The following is an 18,745-nucleotide window of genomic DNA, read 5'->3' on the forward strand; positions in this document are numbered from 1 at the left end:
AAATTAGCTTACGTAACGAACTTCTGTATTCTCATGTTTTTATTATATATGAAGGGGTTCACCACCTCGCTCTTTACACTAAGGCTCAAATGTTGTCCCAATTTCTTAAGAATGACCCATGAATAACAAAACGCATAGAATAAACAGTTGAAATTACTAAAAATACTTTAGAGCAAAGAGCGAGGTATTAGGAGGAAGTGAGCCCATTATATGCGTAATAATTTCTGTTTGTTTTAAGTTTTAATGCTTCTTCTTACTTTGAGTTGAAAAACTTTTTCATATTTATTTTTTTATTTCTTTTTAAATAATGCTAGAATATCCTGCATTCCCTTCATGAAAATTTTCTTCCCCCATGACAAATTCCTCCAAGGAAAGTTCCCCAAACAAACCCCCCTCTTATCGACCCCCCCACAACCTAAAAATCCCCATGAAAACGTCTGCACACTTCCAAATAACCATCACTATATGTAAGCACTGGCCAAAGTTTGTAACTTGTGGCCCCTCCCATGGGAACTGTGAGGGAGTAAATCGTCCCCAAAGACATAGTTATAAGGTTTTTTGACTACGCTGAATAAAATGGCTATCTCAGAATTTTTATTTGGTGACTTTGGGAAAATGATTAGCGTATTAGGGGGCCTAGGGGCCCTCCATTTTTTTTGTCACTTTAAAATGGCCCTAGAGCTTTCTATTTCCGTTAGAATGAGCCCTCTCGCAAGATTCTAGGACAACTGGGTCGATACGATCACCCCTGGGGAAAAAAACAAACAAATAAATGCGCATCTGTGATCTGTCTTCTGGCGAAAAATACAGAATTCCACATTTTTGTAGATAGGAGCTTGAAACTTCAAAAGTAGGGTTCTCTGATACGCTGAATCTCATGGTGGGATTTTTGTTAAGATTCTATGACTTTTAGGGGTTGTTTTCCCCTATTTTCTAAAATAAGGAAAATTTTCTCAGGCTCATAACTTTTGGTGGGTAAGACTAAACTTGATTAAACTTATATATTTAAAACCAGCATTAAAATGCAATTCTTTTGATGTAGCTATTGGTATCAAAATGCCATTTTTTAGAGTTTTGGTTACTATTGAGCCGGGTCGCTCCTTACTAGAGTTCGTTACCACGAACTTTTTGATAAGAAAATCTGAAGGAATTTGTTATGCAACAATCTTAAGAAAAAAACTACCATTATACTTACCGTTCTCAAGACGATTCATTATCAAACAATCCTGAGAAAAACTAATTACCATTCATAAATAACTACGAAGACCCGACTGATATCAAATTGATATCAAAATTCCATTTTTTAGAGTTTTGGTTACTATTGAGTCGGGTCGCTCCTTACTACAGTTCGTTACCACGAACTGTTTGAAAAACAAGTTTTTTTTTTAATGAAAGTAACGAGCGACATTAAAACTTAAAACCAACCGAAATTGCTTCGTATATGAAAGGGCTGCTTCCTCATCAACGCCCCGCTCTTTACGCTAAAGTTTGACTCTTTCCCTCAATTCTTTTTTTTAAACAGTAAAAAAACTTTAGTGTAAAGAGCGGGGTGTTGATGAGGAAGCAGTCCCTTTCATATACAAAGTGATTGCTTTTCGTTTTAGGTTTTAATGTCGCTCCTTACTTTCAGTTAAAAAACTTTAATTTTTAATTTTTTAATTTAATTTCTGAACGTTTTTTAATCAATGCATGATTTGATTTTGGCTCTCCGCATAGGAATGATTAAAACAAATTTTCATATTTATTTTTTTTTGCTAATTGGCTGTCTCATAGTTTTGATCGAATGATTTCGAGAAAAAAAGAGCGGGAGAGGAAGTCTAGTTGCCCTCCGAATTTTTGGTTACTTAAAAAGGCAACTAGAACTTTCAATTTTTTCCGAATGTTTTTATTAGTAAAAGATATACGTAACTTATAAATTAGCTTACGTAACAAAGTTTTGTATTCTCGTGTTTTTATTACATATATGAGGGGGTTCACCCCCTCGTCAGTACCTCGCTCTCTACACTAAAGCTTATATTTTGTCCCAATTCATTAAGAATGACCCCTGAATCATAAAAGCCGTAGAATAAATAGTTGCCCTCTAATTTTTTTGGTCAGTTAAAAAGGGCACTATAACTTTTCATTTCCGTTAGAATGAGTCCTCTCGCAGGATTCTAGGACCACTGGGTCGATATGATCTCCCCTGGAAAAAAAAAATAAATAAATAAACACGCATCCGTGATCAACCTTCTGGCAAAAAATACAAAATTCCACATTTTGGTAGATAGGAGCTTGAAACTTCAACAACAGGGTTCTCTGAAACGCTGAATCTGATGGTGTGATTTGCGTTAAGATTCTATGCCTTTTAGGGCCGGGTCACCCTTATTACAGTTCGTTACCGCGAACTGTTTGATTCAGAACTTGAACTTGCGTTTTGGTATTGCTTCTGTCAATGTCGATGATATGATCGAATCATAAATTGTCGTTGATGTATAAAAAGTGTAAGATATTGTACGAATATAAACTGCAAAAGCAAAAGGCGTGGAAAAAACTTTTTGAGATGAAGATGAACAAAGATGAACAATGAAATCTATAGTTGGAAAGCAAGGAACAGCGTTGACTGGTCACAAAAACAATCTAAATAGGTCAAGAATTTAAGAAAGAATTATATTTTTCACAGGGCGGTTGTATCGAATCTGCGGTAGCGTCATGACATCAAGAAAAAGCTCGAATTGTCTGCTTTTAGAAAACAAGCGACAATCGGAATTAATATATACTCGTAGAAGGCCGCCGCATACCTAGTTTTTTTGACTCATAATTTGATTATTTATTATTATTAGCTTTGTGTTTTTTGCTTTGTTTGTTTTATTAGTCGACTCCGAAGTCCGAATTCGGCCCTTTGAGGGCTTGTGATAGTGATTTTTTTGAAATAAATATCTTATCTTATCTATCTTATCTAGTGCAAGGGCCCAGCAGCGAAACTGCTAGGATTTCGGTACTATATACATATATATATATATATATATATATATATATATATATATATATATATATATATATATATATATATATATATATATATATATAGAAGAGTTGAGAGAAAGAGTCGAACTTTAGCGTAAAGAGCGGGGCTATATATATATATATATATATATATATATATATATATATATATATATATATATATATATATATATATTAGAAGAGTTGAGAGAAAGAGTCGAGCTTTAGAGTAAAGAGCGGGGCAGTGTATATATATATATATATACATATATATATATATATATATATATATATATATATATATATATATATATATATATATATATATATATATATATATATATATATATATATATATATATATATATATATATATATATATATATATATATATATATATATATATATATATATATGTATGTATCCTCATCAACGCCCCGCTCTTTACGCTAAAGTTTTTCACTGTTTCAAAAAGAAGAGTTGAGAGAAAGAGTCGAACTTTTGCATAATTAAATAAAAAAAACAAGTTTTTTTAACTGAAAGTAAGGAGCGACATTAAAACTTAAAACGAACAGAAATTACTTCGTATATGAAAGAGGCTGCTTCCTCATCAACGCCCCGCTCTTTACGCTAAAGTTTGACTCTGTCTATCAATTCTTCTTTTTAAAACAGTAAAAAACTTTAGCGTAAAGAGCGGGGCGTTGATGAGGAAGCAGCCTCTTTCATATACGAAGTAATTTCTGTTCGTTTTAAGTTTTAATGTCGCTCCCTACTTTCAGTTAAAAAAACTTGTTTTTTTTTATTTAATTTCTGAACGTTTTTAAATCAATGCATGTTTTGATTTTGGCTCTCCGCAGAGGAATAATTAAAACGAAATTTGCATTTTTTTTTTTGGCTAAATGGCTTTCTCATAATTTTGATCGAATGATTTTGAGAAAAAAAGAGCGGGGGAGGAAGCCTAGTTGCCCTCCGATTTTTTGGTTAATTAAAAAGGCAACTAGAACTTTTAATTTTTTCGAATATTTTTATTAGTAAGAGATTTACGTAACTTATAAATTAGCTTACGTAAAGAACTTTTGTATTCTCATATTTTTATTACATATCTGAGGGGGTTCGCCCCCTTGTCAGATCCTCACTCTTTACACTAAAGCTTAAATTTTGTCCCAATTCATTAAGAATGACCCCAGAATCACAAAAGCCGTAGAATAAATAGTTGAAATTACTAAAAATACTTTAACGTAAAGAGCGAGGTATTAGGAGGAGGTGAGCCCCTCAAATGGGTAATAATTTCTGTTTGTTTTAAGTTTTAATGCTGTTCCTTACTTCCAGCTGAAAGTACTTTTTCATATTTATTTTTTCATTGTGTTTTTAAATAATGCTAGTAAATCCTGCGCTCCCTTCATGGAGATTTTCATCCCCCATGACAAATTATCGATGGAAAGTTCCCCCAGCATATCCCCCTCTTCTCAACCCCTCCCCCAACCAAAAAAATCCTCCTGAAAACGCCTGTACACTTCCCAATAACCATTACTATATGTAAGCATTGGTCAAAGTTTGTAACTTGTTGCCCCTCCCATGGGGACTGTGGGGGAGTAAGTCGTCCCTAAAGACATAGTTATAAGGTTTTTCGACTACGCTGAATAAAATGGCTATCTCAGAATTTTGATCCGTTGACTTTGGTAAAATAATTAGCGTGGGAGGGGGCCTAGGTGCCCTCCAATTTTTTTGGTCACTTAAAAAGGGCACTAGAACTTTTCATTTCCGTTAGAATGAGCCCTCTTGCAACATTCTAGGACAACTGGGTCGATACGATCACCCCTGGGAAAAAGAAAAAAAAAAAAACAAAAAACAAAAAAACAAAAAAACAAATAAACACGCATCCGTGATCTGCCTTCTGGCAAAAAATAGAGTCAAACTTTAGCGTAAAGAGCGGGGCGTTTGACTCTTTCTCTTAACTCTACTTTCTACAACAGTAAAAGACTTTAGCGTTAAGAGCGGGGCTTTGATGAGGAAGCAGCCCCTTTCATATACGAAGTAATTTCTGTTTGTTTTAAGTTTTGATGTCGCTCCTTACTTTCAGTTAAAAAAACTTTTTTTTTATTTAATAAAAAATAAAGAACAAGTAAGAAAAATGTAAAGTACTTACATCGCACGAGCTCCTAAATTACTATTATGAGCATATTAGACTATTATTATAGAATTCCGTATGTTGTTACTGAAGCTGGGTTATATTGACTTTTAAATTCTAGAATAGGAACCTCCAATATGATTCTAATACAAATTTGGCAATTTTGTAACTAATTTTTTTTCAAGATTTTATATTTGAGTATTTATTATGCATGCATGCCATCTATCCCTTTCTGTATCTCGTATGCCATACAACAAGTATATAGCATATATTTATATTGAACACTTGCCAATTCCACCAAAGGCTGGAAATGATTAGTAGAGATTGGTAAGAAAAGTTAGAAAAAGTAATAAAAGAGTAAAGCACCTGTATTATATGAGCTTCCAAGATCCTTATCCAGCTCAATAAAATTTGACCATCGAGATAAACGATTTTGGCCGATTGTTTCGTCTTTTTCATCAAATTCAAAATTTTCCACGAATCCCTCTCGCCTTCTGAATGCCTCTTCCAGAATTTTCTGAAGCCTTTCTTCCCGGAATTCCTCGTCAAAGCTATCCTGATTTAGGTTTGCTTTATCTTTGTTAATTTTGTGCTTTTCAACTACATCCGAAAATGACGACCGACAGCTCAGAAACTCATCTTTATCTGAAGAATATTTCAAGCTATCCATCCTTATATTTAGATTGTAGTCTCTCTCCACTTTACTTTTATTTTTTCTTTGAAGTTTAATGAACGCTTTGTCAATTTCTTCTTCAAATGAAGAACGTCTTTCTGAAGCTAAAGGGCTTATTTGTGACAAAGAACTAGCACTTGAACTACTAGACATTAGCACATTACTGGTTTGAATGGTTATAACAGGTACAGAGGGAGAACCCCATTTTCTTCTTTCATTCCGCTCTTGACTCTTAGGGGCAAATAAACTTTCATCAAAATCAATATCACTGCCAAAGTCATCACTGATAGAGACACTAGCTGAAGATTCACTACTATTAGCGGTTCTCAAGTGTTTGGTAAAATCATCAGTATCTTTTTGATGGTCTTGGTTTACATTCGTTGGAGATAATATTTTCTCACTGATACTATCCTTAGATTTTATCATTTTCGGTGAAATAATCTGATCAACATGCTCCTTACTATGATCAGCGGTGGCGGTGAAAAATGAAGCAGTGCTACTAGGTACCTCAAACTTTTCTATCGACTTGGGCCGAACACTAACTACATCAGGTTTTGGGGGGATTGCAGGTTTTCCTTTAACTACTTGTGAGGTTCTATCACTAGGTTTTGGTGGGACTACTGGTTTTTCTCTTATTAGCTGTGAGCTTTTATTGTCAGTATCTGGTGAATCTACAGGCTTCCTCAATAGGTGCGAACATACGTCATCGGGTTTTGGTGCAACTGCGGGTTTTGCATACGGGTTTTGTGTGTGTGAACTCTTATGATTGGGTTCTGCGGGTAATACAGGTTTCTCTTTCAAGAGGTGTAAACTTTCATCACCAGATTTCAGTGGGACTACTGAAGGCTCTTTCAATACTCGCGAACTTTTGTCATTACGTTTTGGTGGCACAGGGTTGTCTTTCAACAGCTCTGTTTTTTTGACATTTTCAGAAGGAATGTCTAAAGCATCTAAGCTTAAGGTTCTGGGGAGAGGTTTTGGCTGGTTTCTATTTACCTTCTTACGTGGGTTTGGCTTTGGTGTCTGTGGTTGCATATCACCCGGAGGTGGGGTGTTAGTGTAAGCAAGAACTAGAAAAGAAAAGCAAGAGGATAGAAGAGCCAAAACCAAAGCTAAAGCAACTAATCAAAATAATTACAAATAGATAGGGTTATTTTAATTTAAATAATAAAAGACAAAAAAACGAACAAATGACAGGAATTGTCCAGCAGCAAAAATTGAAAAATAAGACTACCAATTTACTTAACTGTTTTTTTATTTTTTTTTGTGATACGTATTAAAAGATTTCTTTCAAGTTTCGGAAATTCAGAATGAAATCGTTCTATACTTAATTTGAACATTTTCATTTTTTTTAAAGTAAAATAAATCATTACTAACCACTATTTTACGCTAAATGTTACTTGGTACATTGAAACTGCTTAAAGTACTCTTTCTGCCTAAACATAAGAGCAATACGAAGTAGAATTTAAAAATTATTCTAAATATTTTAGTTTTGCAAATTAAAGCGTCAGGCTTTAAAAATACTTAGAACTAAAATGTTCTAATTTTCCGCGACAAACCTTCAGTCTTATTTTTTAGCTTGCTGCTCTATTATATCTGAAAGTTCTTCTAAAAAGGAATTCCAGGTTCCATTATTAAAAGACGATAATTTTTTATTTCTAATCTTACCTTTCTTATCTATAGTATCTACAGGACTAGGTTTATCAACAATAACAGGGGGCTCTTCGACCTTTATTTCAACTTCTGGAGTGCGAATTGTCGTAGCCTCCTCGGTTTTGGTAGTGGGAACTGGTTTATCTTCTTCTACCATGCGTTCGTCAGTAGCTTCTGACGAGTGAACAGCATTTGACGGTGGGGGAGGTGCCTTTTTGCTCTTCCTTAGTGCAGACAAAATACTAGAGGTGGAAGTTGAATTTGCCGTGGCGAGATTGCTAAGGGATAATCGATTCCCAGGACGATTTTCATAAGCCAAATTAGAAGTTGATTTTGAAAAGGCACTCTGCAGCTTACTGGTCTCTGGCAGTTTTGATAAATGCTCTTTACTTAGAGGAGAGCTAAAAAAATAGTGAACCGTTAAAATTCAGTCAAAAAACGATAAATTATTTCCCAGTATAAGACACCTTCAAATTCATAATTTCTTAATTTAAATTAATTAAATTAAATTAAATTTATTAAATTAAATTAATTAATTAAATTAATTAATTAATTAGTTTAAAATAATTAAATTAAATTTAATGTTTCAATATAAAATAAAAATCAATACAAATATTTCACATACATTATTTGAATTATAATACATTCGCAATAATGACTAAGTGGTTGGCGCGATGGGTTAGGAATCCCTTGTCCACTAGCACGGGTACGATTCCTGGCGTGGCTGGTTATTTGATTTGGGACGGAGGTCAGTAACGTGACTCAGTAAGTTCAGCCAGAGTCAGCTGAAGGGTGACGAAACAGAGATCAGCACCACCTGTTTAGACCTTGAGGGTCTAATGCCGTCATAATTACGTACTTACTTCTCTAAGCAATAGATGAAACTATTAGGTATTTATAACTACGTCTTTTTAAATTTAAAAGACGCATCAAAAATATGTTCATTTTGTCACGCTTTTACGAGTTGGACAAACATTTCGGAGGGCGGGGTTCAAGCCCCATTCCTGGATACGGGCGCTTTAAGTAAATGCGATTAAATGTTATTAGCATAATGTTAAATGCTAAATGGTGCATTAAATTTCCAAAATTGCTTAAAGTTTAACTTTTATTCAACTTTTTTATTTTATTTGTTTCAAACTAAAAATCTTTCAGAATAATAGCCTATATTTTGTTTAATGAGCTCTGTGATCATGAAAAAAAGCAAATGTCTAGCAAAAATCTCGGGATTTTCCACACGTATTCTCCAAATTTTCCAAAGGGTGAAAATGTTTGGATCGGTATTGGAAGACTTCCTGCGATCTCCTGTGCGTTTATAATTTCACGAATTCGATGTAATCTCTTTCCCAACTATTCTCCCTGAAGAATTACGTGGCATACATGCAAAGCGAGAATGATTATAATTATCCATGGGGGATAATAGCTACTAAAAGAGGATCCACAAATCAATATCCACGAAGCATCAACTGAGAGTAAATTAGGCGATCTGTAGTTAAATATTAAAATGTAAGTTAATGCATAAAGCCTCCATTCATGCTGGAGGCCCAAAGGACTTCTTGCTGTCCGGCTCTAAGCCGGCTTAAGCGCTTCGGTGTAGTCTTGAAAAGATAAGTCGATCCCCGTCCTGCACTGGTATCCAGAATCATTGCTTTTCCTGAAGCCAAAATAATTTCAATGATTTAAAGAACACGAAAATTTGAACTTGGAATGTTACGACGTTAAAAATTACGATCGTATTGACATTTTGACTGACGCATTCAGACGATTCGAACTGGACTTATTAGGAGTTTCAGAAACTCATATTCCAGGGGTAGGAAGCATGAAATTAGGTGATGTAGAATTTGTTTACTCAGACAGGAAGGATGGGGTACATAGACAGAGAGCAGGGCTCATGGTGAATAAGGAAGCTGCTAAGTCTTATTTAGACCGGGAAGGTGTTAATAATAGAATGATAACTGCTCATTTTATGACTAAAAAGTTCAGGGCATCAGTTATAGTAGTATATGCTCCTGTTGAACCGACCGACGGAGATACTAGTGACTCAGATGAATTTTACTTACAGTTATAGGAGCAAATAGACAGGGTCCCAGGTAGAAATACGGTGCTTTTACTAGGGGATTTTAACGCCCAGGTCGGTAAAGATAGGGATAGATGGTATCCTGGCCTAGGTAAATTTGATGTAGGAAAAGAAAACAGTAATAGCTACAGAATTCTGCAGTTTTGTAGGTATGACAATCTAGTTATAATAAATACAGTGTTTGTTTGGTCATAAAATGGTCCTTAAGTTGACATGGCATTCATGATATGGTAAGCCCACAAACCTTATTGATTATATCATAGTAAACCAAAGACTGGCAGGATCAATAAAAGATACTAGGGTATATAGTAGTGCTGTCATTGATGTTAAAAATAAAGATCACCATCTAATGGTGTTTAGAGTTAATTTAAAGCTGAAGTTTCGGAAGGGTAACTGCCTCCCGGGAGGTTATGACGTTGGTAGACTCCAGAATGAAAATTGGAGAGGAACTTTCCAGGAACGGCTGAATACTAAACTTGAGAGTTTAAAATTTGACAATGTGGAAGATGGTTGGAATAATTTTAGAAAAACAATTTGTGAAGTTGCTGATGGTGTCTTAGGGATGAAAGTTAAGACTGCAGCTAGGAATGTTAGTGAAAAAGCTTTATGTTTAATAGGAAGGAGAAGGGGCTTGTACAAGAATTATCTGACTGATAGATCATATGAAAACAAAAGGAATGTAAAGAAAGTAAAGAAAGCATTAAAATATGAACTAAGGAGGTGAAGTGGAGGCCACGGACAAAATTACCGAGGATTTGGAAGATGCAGCTAGACGGAATAACAGTAAAATATTGTACAGGAATATCAATCTATTAAGAGTGAGTAGTTAATCAGGACTTGTCCCAGTTAAAGATAGGAAAGGGACCACAATTAGTAATAAGGAAAGAGTAAAAGAGAGAAGAGCGGCATATTTTGAGAATGTGCTAAACCGAGATACCGTTACAGGAAAAAATATAGAGGGAAATGAAAAGGGTTGTGATACCTAGGATGCGAAGGAAGATTTGTTTTGTGAGGATGATTAGCGGCAGTGATAAAGGATTAAAAAATAATAAGGCTTAGGTGCTGATAGTGTGACAATTGAGTTTCTTAAATATGGTGGCTCTGAGGTTACAAATAAGTTACTAAAGATTATGAATATGATTTTTGAAAAAGGGAAAGTACCTAACGATTTTAGGAAAACTTTAATTTAACCATTGTACAAGAAAGGTGATAAGAGTGAGTGTCGTAATTATCGAGGCATTAGTCTGGTCTCTGTAGGTAGTAAATGACTTAGTAATACAATACCTTTTAAACTGAGGGATGCTGTAGACAAAGTTTTAAGAGAAGAACAGTGCGGTTTTAAAAAAGGTAGAGGATGTGTCGGCTAAATTTTCACTCTTGGGTTAATAATGAGAAGTGCCCTAGTTGTCAAACACCTTTGGTCCTCAGTTTTATAGATTATGAGCAATTGTTCAATTCTGTTGATATAAGAGCTTTAGCAAAGGTCTTATCATTGTATGATATACCAGACAAATACATTAAAGTGATTGGTGTTATGTGCGAGAATAACACTTTTGCGGTTGAGGTAGGAAATGAGGTTAGCAGCTGGTTTTGTATTAAATAAAAAACAAGTTTTTTTCTTTACGCTAAACTTCAAATTTTGGTCCAATTCCTTAAAAATGACCCCAGAATCACAAAGGGTTTAATTAGAATAAATAGGTCTTTTGAAAGTACAAAAAAACTTAAGCGTAAAGAGCGAAGCATTGACGAGGGGGAACCCCGTCATCTACATAATAATTTCTGTTCGTTTAAAATGAATAAAAACTGAATTAACTTCAGTCATTTCAATACACCCAATAAGATGGTCCTTCAATAATAAAAAAAAGACAATATTGCTCAAATCACCTAACTTGACTTTTATCATCAAACTTTAGTCAGCTATTTCCAATGTGCACCTTCACCAGCATCTAAAGCGAAATTAATCTCAGGGGTGCTGACAGGGGTGCTTTTAACAGGGATGCTGTTTGAGGGGAAGTCAAGCGAAAAGCACCCCCCCAGATCTTCAAAAGTAATCATTTTGTAGTTTTTATTGATGAATCGAAAGAAAACAAAACCTTTTCCCCCGTTCTAAATTTTCATAAATTTGTAACACTGTATTTTCAATTATGGTCTTTATCTCACTGCTGTTCGACGAGAGGTGATTATGACTCTGTCCTTCAAGATTGCATTCATCTCAGAAGTGACCATTACAAGTCGCTGACAAAACATGTCGTTTCAGGTTTCCTTAGCTTCAGTAATTTATCCCTTATTTAGCATTAGAAAAATGAGCGAAGAAAGAAATATTTAGATCACTTCTATATTATTATATGTGTTTTAGCTTTTCCAATATATTTCCTATTTGCTAATAATGCATATGGTATTGAAGAATCTCACGATTAAATCATATTGTGGATAAAATAGATGCCACGAGAGTTGTCGATTTCAAACAAATTTAGGTTAACGAAATCAAGAAAACTTCAGTTATTTTCATTTTAGATTTAGACAAAGCATCTATGACTCAAGTCAGGACCGTATCCAAGATTTTTTTAGGGGGGGAGAATACAAAAGGATTTTTTAGGGGGGGGGGGGGGTCCAAAAAGCTTAAAAAGAAAATAGAAAACTTATTTATATTCATTTTTGTTACGTTCTTTATGAGTTGGACAAAAACTTCGGCAGGGAGAGGGTTCAGCCACCTCCTGGATACAATCTGGGCTCAAGTAGCTCACCTTCAAGACCCTGTATTATATTAAGAAAAACAGCTAATTTTACAAACGAAATTAAAGAGCGGCATGCAAACAAATAGAAATCATCATGTATAAGAGGGAATCCGACACTTCCCCCTCTTTAAGCTAAAGTCTTACTAGTAAAGTCTTAACAGAAAGCTCCTTTGAGCGCAACGAAAGTTAGCTATTATGTAATTACAAGGACTTCATTAGCCCATTACTTCGTAAATAACTTGGCAACCGCTACTGGAGACGAAATTCACAACACGCGAGAGAAAAGAACTAGGAAACAATACTACCCCTTCATAATAAGAATAAAAGAATATAGGAATAGGGGATTTCCATACGGCATTAACATTGCATCTAAAATTAAAAAATTTTGATTATTAATAAATGAATATCAATTTGATAGAATTTTGTCGGTTTGATATGGAAATCTCTCAGCATATTATAGGTTATAAGTAACATCAAAACCTGTTGGATATCAAGAGACGTACACATAGGGGATATCCTATGATCCTCTGTTTTCTTGAATTCTTGGCATTTCTTATACAAATTATCGACTCACTCCGCTCTTCCCCTTCCATGTTTTTTATTATTTCTCCCCCTCCCCAACAAAAAAATTATTGAATGATATTCATTAAAAATACAATAAGGTAGGGTGTCCTCATTCGAAAAGACCAGATAAGAATTGTCCCCCCCAAAAAAAGCACAAAATGTAAGATTCCTCTCCAAAAAACTGCCTCTGAGAGTTTCAAGTCAATCACCTAAATGAGAGAAAAAAACTCAGACTTATCAAAACAAGGAAATTCATAGTTTGGTATAAGAATTAAATATTTATTCACTCCATGTATTTGTATTCGCTTCTTTTCATGCAATAATAACCTACTCTTGTCATTTCTGTTTGTTTCAACTTAGCCTTAATTATTCATTTCAATGTATTCTTATTTTAGGTTTCGTATATTCATTCATAGTAATTTCAATTCCTTTTTGGTTTGACTTGTCAAATGATTTTATTTCTGCTCGTTTTGGATTATATTATCTTTTTTTTTCATTTCTTGTCATTTAGAAATATACCAAAATGTTCTATTATTTGCAGAATAAGCGTGTAGTGAACAATACAGTACGTATTTGTAATTTAAATAAAATGAAAAAAAGAAAAAAACTAAACAAATCGAGGAAGGGTTCTAATTTAAATTAAGGAAATATTATCAAATATTGTTTTTCGCGATATTCGCACCTTTCATGCTTTGAAACAAGGATCAGCTATTCCTTCTTTATTCCAGTTTAGAGTATCTTAGAATACATTTAGAACAATTGACTTCTATCAAAACTTGAAGAGGGCTCAGTGGCAAAAACAAATTTTGGTTTTCTATTTTGCTAATAAATGACTTGACGTAAGTCCCATCCGCCTTTGAATGACGTTTTTGGGGCTTTTTATCACCAGTCCATTGATGAAACTCCCATAGAGACTTCTATCCTCTGCCAGGCGGGGAAGGTGCAGCAAGTTGAGTGAATAAAAATTTTCTTTCTATCCCTTTGAGGGGGAGCATTCTAGGTCAACAACTATTTACCCGGCTTTCAGAGAATATCTTCAAGACATTCTAGAAATTGCAAAGAAGGACGGTACAGTCTACATTCTAGACTTCTAGACAAATTTTCACAAGTTTCAATATGAATTCTTAGCAAAATTCCGAGTGGTTTATATTGCCCAAGGCCGTATCCAGGGGGGAGGTTAAAGAGTTTGACCCCTTCCCCCTAAGTAAATATATATATATATATATATATATATATATATATATATATATATATATATATATATATATATATTTATATATATCATCCCACTTGTGAAAACGTAACAAAAATGTATATAAAAGAAACTTTGATAAACTTTGAAGTTTTTTTGTAGGGGCACCTTCTAGGTCATCAACTATTTACCCGGCCTTCAAAGAATATCTTCTCGAGATGAGTACTTTCCATACTTTTTGTTGCGTCTTAGTTATCTAAGTTGCTGCAGTTTTATTCTGTTGAGGATTGTAAGTTTGACCTTCAGATTTTGGAGAAGCTCGGGGTTGAAGATATTATCGCTATAGGTCATACCAACACTGTATCGTAGTAATTTGTTTCGAAAGCTGCGAGGCGGAGCTGAACATCAGGCTTCAGAGTCCAAGATTCACAGGCATAAATGGCGAAAGGGGTTATAAGCCAGTTGCAAAGTCTCATTTAAAGCTTTGTCGATAGTTCTTGTTCCTCTAGATGAGCATCAAAATTTTAAGTTGGAATTCACAAGTGCCTGACGTCTCTTGATGTCTTTCGAGTGGTTATTGTCGGATTTGAGTAAGCTACCAAGGTAGCTAAATTCTTCGACCCACCCACCATTACCACATTCAAGCTGGAGGCTGGACATTACCTAGGAATAGGGTATACAGGAGTGGTGCATGACTTTCATTTTCAAGGTTTTGAAGATCACGCCAAAGAGGTTGGTGGTCATGTGGATAATATCAGTCTGAGATTGGAGATCACTGAGGGACTCAGTAATTTGGGCAATATCATCGGCATAAGCAAGTTTGTCTATCATTAGTACTCATATGACGGCACCAAACGGGTTATCCGTGAATGAAAAGACACTAGTTAAAAGCAGATTGAAGAGCTCCAATTACAGGAAGAAACCTTATGTAACACCAGTCAATGTTCTCAAAATGTTTCGGTAAGGACTTCTCCAGTCATAGCATGGCTACCAAACTTAATGCAGATGTCCCTTATCTGGAAGACAAAGTTGGGCGGGATTCTAAATGAAGAAGATTGTACCTTAGACCTATGTACCCTCTCTCCAGACGAGGTCAAACGCCTGTTTGAAATCTATGAAGAGATGGTAGATACTGTGGTCTCGTTCAGGATATTTTCCGATGACTTCATGGACTGTATTCGCTCTAAAACCCACTTGATATTCTGGGATGACTTTTGAGCATATAGCTTAGATGGACCCTAACATGACTCTTGTCAGTATTTTAGGAGCATGACTTATCACCATTATTAAGACAAGTCTTAGTAATACAGGGATGTGCGTAATAGCTCCCAACCACTATCAATCTTTTATGAAATTTCTGCCCTGTTTTAGAATCAACGATTGGAAATACAGACTAGCTAATTGCTTTAGCGTATTTCCGATGCTGATTTTACTTTCCTTAAATCTAAAATATTATATGGACTCAATACTTGTTCAAGCCATAAATTTGTATATTTTGTTTTCGCATTTAAATCCCGCATATAGTTTTAGTATTTGATGACCTGCTTTTTACAAAACAGGGTTTTCCATGAATAAAAAAGTAAAAGTTGAATATACAATGCCTTGTTAGAATGTAAACTGTTTTATTGCTTTTAGTAGTTCGACTTCTTTTAATTACTGTTTGTAGTTTAATGTATAGTATTAGCCAAAGGTAAATAAAAAATCACACCGCAGTTAAACAAACTCACCTATTATTAGCTAAGTACTATGGCACAGATTTTAATGTTTGTCATAACAAGATTTGTAATAAAATAGCAATAGTAGATCATATTTTATCTGATTCAAATTGGTACTGTTTTATTGCATTCGATAGTTAAACTTTTCCTACATACCGTGCCCTCGTAGATAGTTGAAGTACCAAGGACCTGATAAAATATTTATTGGAACCCCCTCCAAGAAAAAAACGCGCTTTTCTGAATTTTTTTTTTTTTTGGTTGTTTTAAAGTTGTCAAGTTCATAGGGCAACTTCACATTTTTGCCAGTGTTGCCACATTCAACTGTGAAAATGAATAAGCACAACTTTTCAATGAAATTTCCACATCCCTTTTCGTCCGTAAAAACTCAAGCAATAACAATATTTTGATTCCCAAAGACAATTAAGCCTTCAAAAGAAAACCTTGTCTTCTTAAATTGTTTGGTAACTGATGTTTTGCCTGATTTTTCGCCCTTGTCTTTTTTTCGTTTTCGTTTTTTTCTTTTCTTCGACACGTAATATTACCAGAAACCTAAACACTGCATATTGGGGTCTTTTCATTACAAAGTGAATTCCAGATTACTATTTGAAAATAATTTTTTCAAAGAAATATAGTTGTGAAAGTTTACACACGATAAATTCAAACAGTCAGGATTCATATTTACTTTTTTACACTTTAAAACATTTTATATCTAGTATTAGCCACAGGTGAACAAAAGTCATATCGCAGTTAAACAAATTAATTTATTATTAGCCTAAGTACTAGACTAGTGGCCTATACTTTATCACAAATGTATAGATTACGGTATCATATGGAAAAGTTTTCTCATTTTAGAGCACAATTTTTCTTTACCCTTGCGTCTTCGACAAATTCAATTACAGGCAATAAGCAGTAATTCCTCTTATGAGTCTTTTTCACAGCGGAAAGATTAAGAAAGAGCCATGTTTCCTTAGCAGGCTTTTAAAAACTTGATGTATTTCATGTGGCTATAAAAAAAGAAAGTATCCTAGAAACATGTGTTTCAGACAGAATGAGTTATGGGATGGCTTCCAAATTAAAACGCTCCTTATGTTGAAAAGTAAGTAAAAGGTACTGAGATAAATTGGATTGCTGAAAGATATTTTAGATGAATTAAAAAAAAAATCATATAAAAGTTTTTCAAAAGTAAATACAAGCACTAAACCCTAAAAATATACAAAACCTAGAGCAAAATTAAATTAAAATGAACAGCCACGTCAAAGTTACAGACCGGAAATCTTAGAAAATACTTAAAGCGGAGAGATCAGGATGAAACTGAATGGGAAGAATAAAAACAAGTCTAAGATACGTGACTGACATAACCGGACCGAATCCACTCTCTTTGGTGGAGTTGGAGGGGGGGGGGGTAATCAGAGGCACCATTTGGACCAAATCTGGGGTGGGCATAAACTCCATCTTGGGCCCCCCGACTCACTTCGTGTCGCGTAATCATCTAGGAAATGGGCATTTGACAGAACTCGAGAATTTTATTATGAATCTTACCTACTTTCAAAGTTTACACTAATTAATAGCAAATAGCGTAATTACCCCAAGGGTCGTCAAGTAATTAAGCTCTTTGGTTAATAGGCGTGCAGTAATTTCAAATCAATTGGATAGAATGGATTATGTCGGACAGAATGGATTATTATGGCCGGCAAAGGGCCCTTTATGGTGAAAGCTTGGGCCCCCCTGGAAAATCTGGGGTGGGCATTTGCCCACCCCTGACCCCCCCCAAATGGCGCCTCTGGGGATAATTCGGAAAAATGAGGTATTTATAACTTACGAACGGGAGATCATATCTTAATTAAATTTGATATTTAGAAGGATCTTGTGCTTTAAAGGTCTAATTTTAAATTCCGACCAGATCCTGTGACATTGGGGAGAGTTGGAGGGGGGAAACCCGAATTCTTGGAAAACGTGAAATTTGGGGTATTATTATCATACGAATAGGTGGTCGGATCTTATACTTGATATATAGAAGGATTTTATGCCTCAGATACTCAATTTTCGACTCGATTTGGATCCGGGGACATAGGGGGTTGGAGGAGGGAAAGAGAAATCTTGGAAAACGCTTAGAGTGGAGAGATCGGAATGAAACTTGATAGGAAGAATAAGCACAAGCTCTAGATACCTGATTGACATAATTGGAACGGATCCGTTCTCTTTGGAGGAGCCGGGAGGGGGGGGTAATAATTTGGAAAAATTAGAAAAATTTAGGTATTTTTAACTTAAGAACGGGTGACCGGATCTAAATAAAATTTGTTATATAAAAGGAATTCATGTCTCATAGCTCTTATTTCAAATACCGACCAGACCTGTTGACATTGGGGGGAGTTGGAGGGGGAAATGAGAAATTTTGGAAAACGCTTAGAGTGGAGGAATCGGGATGAAGTTTGGTGGATAGAATAAGCCTATGTCCTAGATACGTGATTGACGTAACCGTACTGGATTCGCTCTCTTTGGGGGAGTTGGGGGAGGGGTTTAGTGCTTTGACGAGTTTGGTGCTTCTGGACGGGCTAGGACGATGAAAATTCGTAGGCGTGTCAGGGAGCTACACAAATTGACTTGATAAAGTTGTTTTCCCAGATTTGACCATCTGGGGGGCTAAAGGGACAGGAATTTTTTTTTAAAATGAGGTATTTTTTATTTACGAGTGGGTGATCGGATCTTAATGAATTTTGATATTTAGAAGGACATCGTGACTCAGAGCTCTTATTTTAAATCTTGACCGCTATTAAGCCTCGGATTTTCCTTTTAAATCAATCTATTGATTCTTAGAATTTTTTTTAGAACTCATACCATATGAGCTCTTAGCTCTTCTTGCCTCGTCAAAAGTGCCATATGAGCTTTTGGCTCTTATTTTTGCCACATTATTTGTCCATCATAACAAAAAATACACAAAGTGTCTAACAGATTTGCTTTCGAAAGCTAATACAAAAATTGTCACTAAAGATTTTTAGTAAAATTTTTTAACAACTGAAAAAGTTGCCGAA

At 34.9% G+C, this 18,745-nt stretch overlaps 1 protein-coding gene across 5 annotated transcripts in view; it reads right to left on the reverse strand.

The window, feature by feature from the left end:
• The window catches only part of LOC136043853 (serine-rich adhesin for platelets-like), a 267,313-nt gene that overhangs the window by 66,026 nt on the left and 182,542 nt on the right, over positions 1-18,745 (reverse strand). For 4 of the 5 annotated variants that reach the window (XM_065728804.1, XM_065728812.1, XM_065728830.1 and 1 more), the window contains 2 exons: positions 7,452-7,837; positions 5,477-6,853 (listed from right to left, as the gene is read on the reverse strand). In XM_065728804.1, the coding sequence (XP_065584876.1) occupies positions 5,477-6,853; positions 7,452-7,837 (1,763 nt within the window). The remainder of the gene's footprint in view (positions 1-5,476; positions 6,854-7,451; positions 7,838-18,745) is intronic. The other variant, XM_065728839.1, reaches the window with a different exon arrangement.

The sequence above is a fragment of the Artemia franciscana genome, chromosome 1, assembly GCF_032884065.1.
Source record: "Artemia franciscana chromosome 1, ASM3288406v1, whole genome shotgun sequence".
In the NCBI taxonomy this organism is placed as follows: Eukaryota; Metazoa; Arthropoda; class Branchiopoda; order Anostraca; family Artemiidae; genus Artemia; species Artemia franciscana.